Source organism: Colobus angolensis, unplaced genomic scaffold (assembly GCF_000951035.1).
Source record: "Colobus angolensis palliatus isolate OR3802 unplaced genomic scaffold, Cang.pa_1.0 Scaffold89, whole genome shotgun sequence".
In the NCBI taxonomy this organism is placed as follows: domain Eukaryota; kingdom Metazoa; phylum Chordata; class Mammalia; order Primates; family Cercopithecidae; genus Colobus; species Colobus angolensis.
Window position 1 is genome coordinate 880,301 of NW_012122820.1, and position 3,987 is coordinate 884,287.

Below are 3,987 nucleotides of genomic sequence, written 5' to 3' on the forward strand. Positions count from 1 at the left end.
ATTGGTGGGAAGGGGCTTGCCAGTGACTTCCGGGGGAACAAGAGGCAAGCCTAGCCCCAGAGAATTCAGTCTCTTTGTGGAGAAAGAAATTTCTGGAATCCATCCAAGCATTCAACAACTCCTAGAATCAAGTTCTTCTCAAAAGACAACCTCAGAGTTCCCACCTTGGCATCCTGGCCCACACAGGATGATTTCAAGACAGACCAAAACTGCAGCAGTGACTCTTCCTAACGCCTTTTCTCAGGGTCCTGCAAACTTGCTCTCATATGTGGCATTAACTTTCCAGCTGGCCAGGGTGTGCTGCAAAGAGGGTTGGAATCCTCTTCTGCTGCCGCTGGCCAGCAGTGGGGCCATCAGCAGGGCACCACACCTCTCAGGGCCTCCGTTCCTCGGCACAGGGCATGGACGCTGCCACCCAATTGTGAGTTCTGCACCCAGGGACGAGGGGCCGATTGGACAGCCTGTATACTGCACAGACACACCCTGCTGGGAGGCAGTAGAGGCTCAGTCCCAGCCCCAGTTCTGCCTCCCAGCCCCGAGCCTGGCTGGTGGGGAGGGAGCCCCTCTGTGGCCCATCGGGCTTCGATGAGCACTCAGTTGCCTTCTGTGCTAGCAACACTTGGTGACAACGGCATTACTGCCACCTACACATCGGCCTTTTTCCTGCTCCTGAGAGACGCAACCTGCATTCAGGTATGAAAGCAAAAGGCCAAAAATACCAGAAGCCAATAAGTGCATGAAAGATGCTGAACATCGCCAGTCATTAGAGAAATATCAGTCAAAGCCACAGCTGCACACTTGTTAGTGTGGGGGTCATCAAAATAACGCGCATGGCTGAGGACCTGCAGAAACGGCCCGTGCGCTGCTGGCGGGGAGGTGAAACAGCGGCTGCGAGGGAAACAGCCTGGCAGGTCCCCATCAGCTGAACAGAGAACTACCACGTGACCCAGTAACGCCACTGCTAGGTTTGCACTCAAAAGAACTGGAAATAGACTCAAACAGATTCTTGCACACAAACCTTCACCGTGGCACCACTCACAACAGCCAAGGGTGGGAACACTACTAATGCCCCTTGGCAGGTGCACGCACAAACGTGGGGCCTCCACCGGACAACAGAACAACATTCCCCAGCCAGGCAGAGAGAGGAAGGCCTGAGCAAGTGGCCACACGGATGAACCCCGGAGAAGCCAGACACTAAAAGCTCACACACAACTCCATTCTGTCAAATGTGCAGAAGAGGGAAGTCCGCAGAGGCAGAAAGCAGACTGGACGCCACTGGGGCCAATGTGGAAGGAAGCAGGGGGTGGGTATGGGGTCTCCTTTTGGGGTGAGGAAAATGTTCTGGAATCAGAGAGGTGATATCTGCCCAACTCTGTACCTCAATGTGCTAAAAGCTGCCTAGCTGTACACTTTATTTGTATATTTTATTCCTTTTTTAAGACACAGTCTCATTTGGTCACCCAGGCTGGAGTGCAGTAGTTTGATCTCGGCTCACTGTAATCTCCGCCTCCCAGGTTCAAGCGAGTCTCCCGTCTCAGCCTCTGAGTAGCTGGGATTAGAGGTGTGCGCCACCACACCTGGCTAATTTTTGTATTTTTAGTACAGTTGGGGTTTCACCATATATTGGTCAGGCTGGTCTTGAACTCCTGACCTCAGGTAATCCACCCATCTTGGCCTCCCAAAGTGCTGGGATTACAGGTGTGAGCCACCACGCCTGGCCCTAACTGTACACTTTAAAATGTCAAATTCTATGTCATGTGTATTTTATTATAATTAAAAGAAAAAAGTGTATGAAGTCAGAATCAAGATTTCAACCAATAGGCCAGGAGCAGTGACTCGTGCCTATAATCCCAGCACTCTAGCAGGCTGAGTGGGGCAGAGTGCATGAGTGCAGGAATTCGAGACCAGCCTGGGCAACAGAGTGGAACCCTGTCTCTACAAAAAACACAAAAAATCGCCGGGCATGGTGGTGCACGCCTGTAGTCCTGGCTCCTCTGGAGGCTGAAGTGGGAAGATCACCTCAGCCCAGCAAGAGGTGGAGGCTGCAGGAGGTAAGCCGTGATCACGCTCTGCACTCCAGCCTGGGTGACAGAGTGAGACGCTGCCTCTACAAAAAATACAAAATTATACAGCTGGGGGTGGTGGCTCATGCCTGTAGGCTCAACATTCTGGAGGCTGAAGTGGGAGGATCACCTGAGCTGGGGAGTTTGAGGCTACATGGGCTGTGATCAAGTCACTCCAACCTGGGTGACAGAGTAAGACCCCGTTTAAGACCCTATTTCCAAAAAAAAAAAAAAAAAAAAAAAAAAAAAAAAAAAAAAAAAGCTGTGCCCCAACTGTGTGTGCCTGACCAGGATGCCTCATGTTCCTGACGGTGAATTCAATGGTCACCTTGACTGGGTACGGGATCGGGATGCCCTGATAGCTGGCTACACATGACTTCTGGGCATGCTTGTGAGGTGCTTCTGGAATAATAAGCAGACAGCCCTCCCTGAAGTAGACTAGCATCGTCCAGGCCCCTGGGGGCGTGAAGAGAACAAGAAAGAGGAAGAAGGCTGTGTTTCCCTGACTACCGAGCTATCCACTTTCTGGCCCCCTTGCTCCTTGGCTCTGAGGCCTTCAGACCTGGACTGGAATCGACCTCATCAGCTCCTGGCTCTCAGGCCTTTAAGCTGCGCCACTGGCTCTCCTGGGCCTCCAGCCTGCAGATGGCGGATTGTAGGATTTCTCAGCCTCCATAATCCCACGAACCAGTATCTTATAATAAATCTCTTCTCACACACACACACACACACACACACACACATGCTCCCGGTTCTATTTCTCAGGAGAACCCTGACCAATGCGATGCTGAACAGCTGCTCTCCGCTGGGAGTCTGGAATCTTGGTTCGTGTGCAGCCTGCAGGACCAGCCCTTGACAAAAACCCTGAGTTGTCACAATTCATTGCTGGAGGAACTGGGCGAGGGCCCTTGGGAGCTCGTGACTGGTTTCTTCCGGAATTTTCCCCATGTGCCTTTTTCCTTGGCCAAGTCTCCCTTATTCCTCCAGTGTAGTAGGCCAGCTGTGGCCCCAAGTGCGGCCATATGACTGATCCCAGGAGTCCTCCTAGCCAATCGTCGAACCTGGGGATGGGCTTCAGGACTCGACGCAGAACATACTCAACAACTCTTCAAATAAACAAATCAGGTAGGTCAAAGGCAACTGGCCCCCAGAATTTTAAACAGAGCATACATTTAATGTCCTAGATCACCAACTTTCAAACATATTCAGAGCCACAGAATTCCAACATATATAAAGCTTGAAGGCGAAGCTGTATGTACTTTAATAAGCACAGAAATCCACCTCTCTTGCTTACTTCCATAGCCCCAGCACCTGACCCAATGCCTGCACTGAGTGGTACACCTCCAGTAAGTATTTCGTAAACCAAATTAAATAACTTAAGCTCAGATCATGAAATGTACTTAATATGACACCAACCAAGGAGAACAAAGAGAGTCTGCTGACCTGAAAACACCCCTACAGCAACTGGGAGAACCTTACAGGTAACAGTTGACACATCACACCAGACTTAGCTTTTGTGCAGTTCAAATCTGATATCTGCGGAGTATCAGAAACATCCTTCTTTTTCTTACCGACTTGTCGTCTGGAAGCAGGAGTGTAATCCGACCAGGAAGGGGTTGCTGGATGCCTGCTCAAACACGTGCTTCTCTGTCTGTACCCAGTCAATATCCTGAAATAGAAACCAGGGAGTGGTAATGAGGCTCCTGAATGCTCCTCACAGACATCCTGGGCAAGGGGGAGGCAAGGGAGGAGTCTCTCTCCTCTGCTTTCAGGAAGATAATGCAGAAAGGAAAAGAAAACACCCATTAGGAACTGCATCACCACCACTGTCACCATCCACCCCACCTCTACCACCACCACCACCGTCGTCACTGTCACCATCACCGTCATCATCACCATCCACCCCACCTCTACCACCACCACC

The 3,987-nt window shown here is 51.0% G+C and overlaps 1 protein-coding gene across 1 annotated transcript in view; it reads right to left on the reverse strand.

Annotated features, from left to right (window-relative positions):
• The window catches only part of PRKCZ (protein kinase C, zeta), a 141,052-nt gene that overhangs the window by 48,538 nt on the left and 88,527 nt on the right, over positions 1–3,987 (reverse strand). The window contains exon 6 of the mRNA XM_011931086.1: positions 3,635–3,732. Coding sequence (XP_011786476.1) covers positions 3,635–3,732 — 98 coding nt within the window. The remainder of the gene's footprint in view (positions 1–3,634; positions 3,733–3,987) is intronic.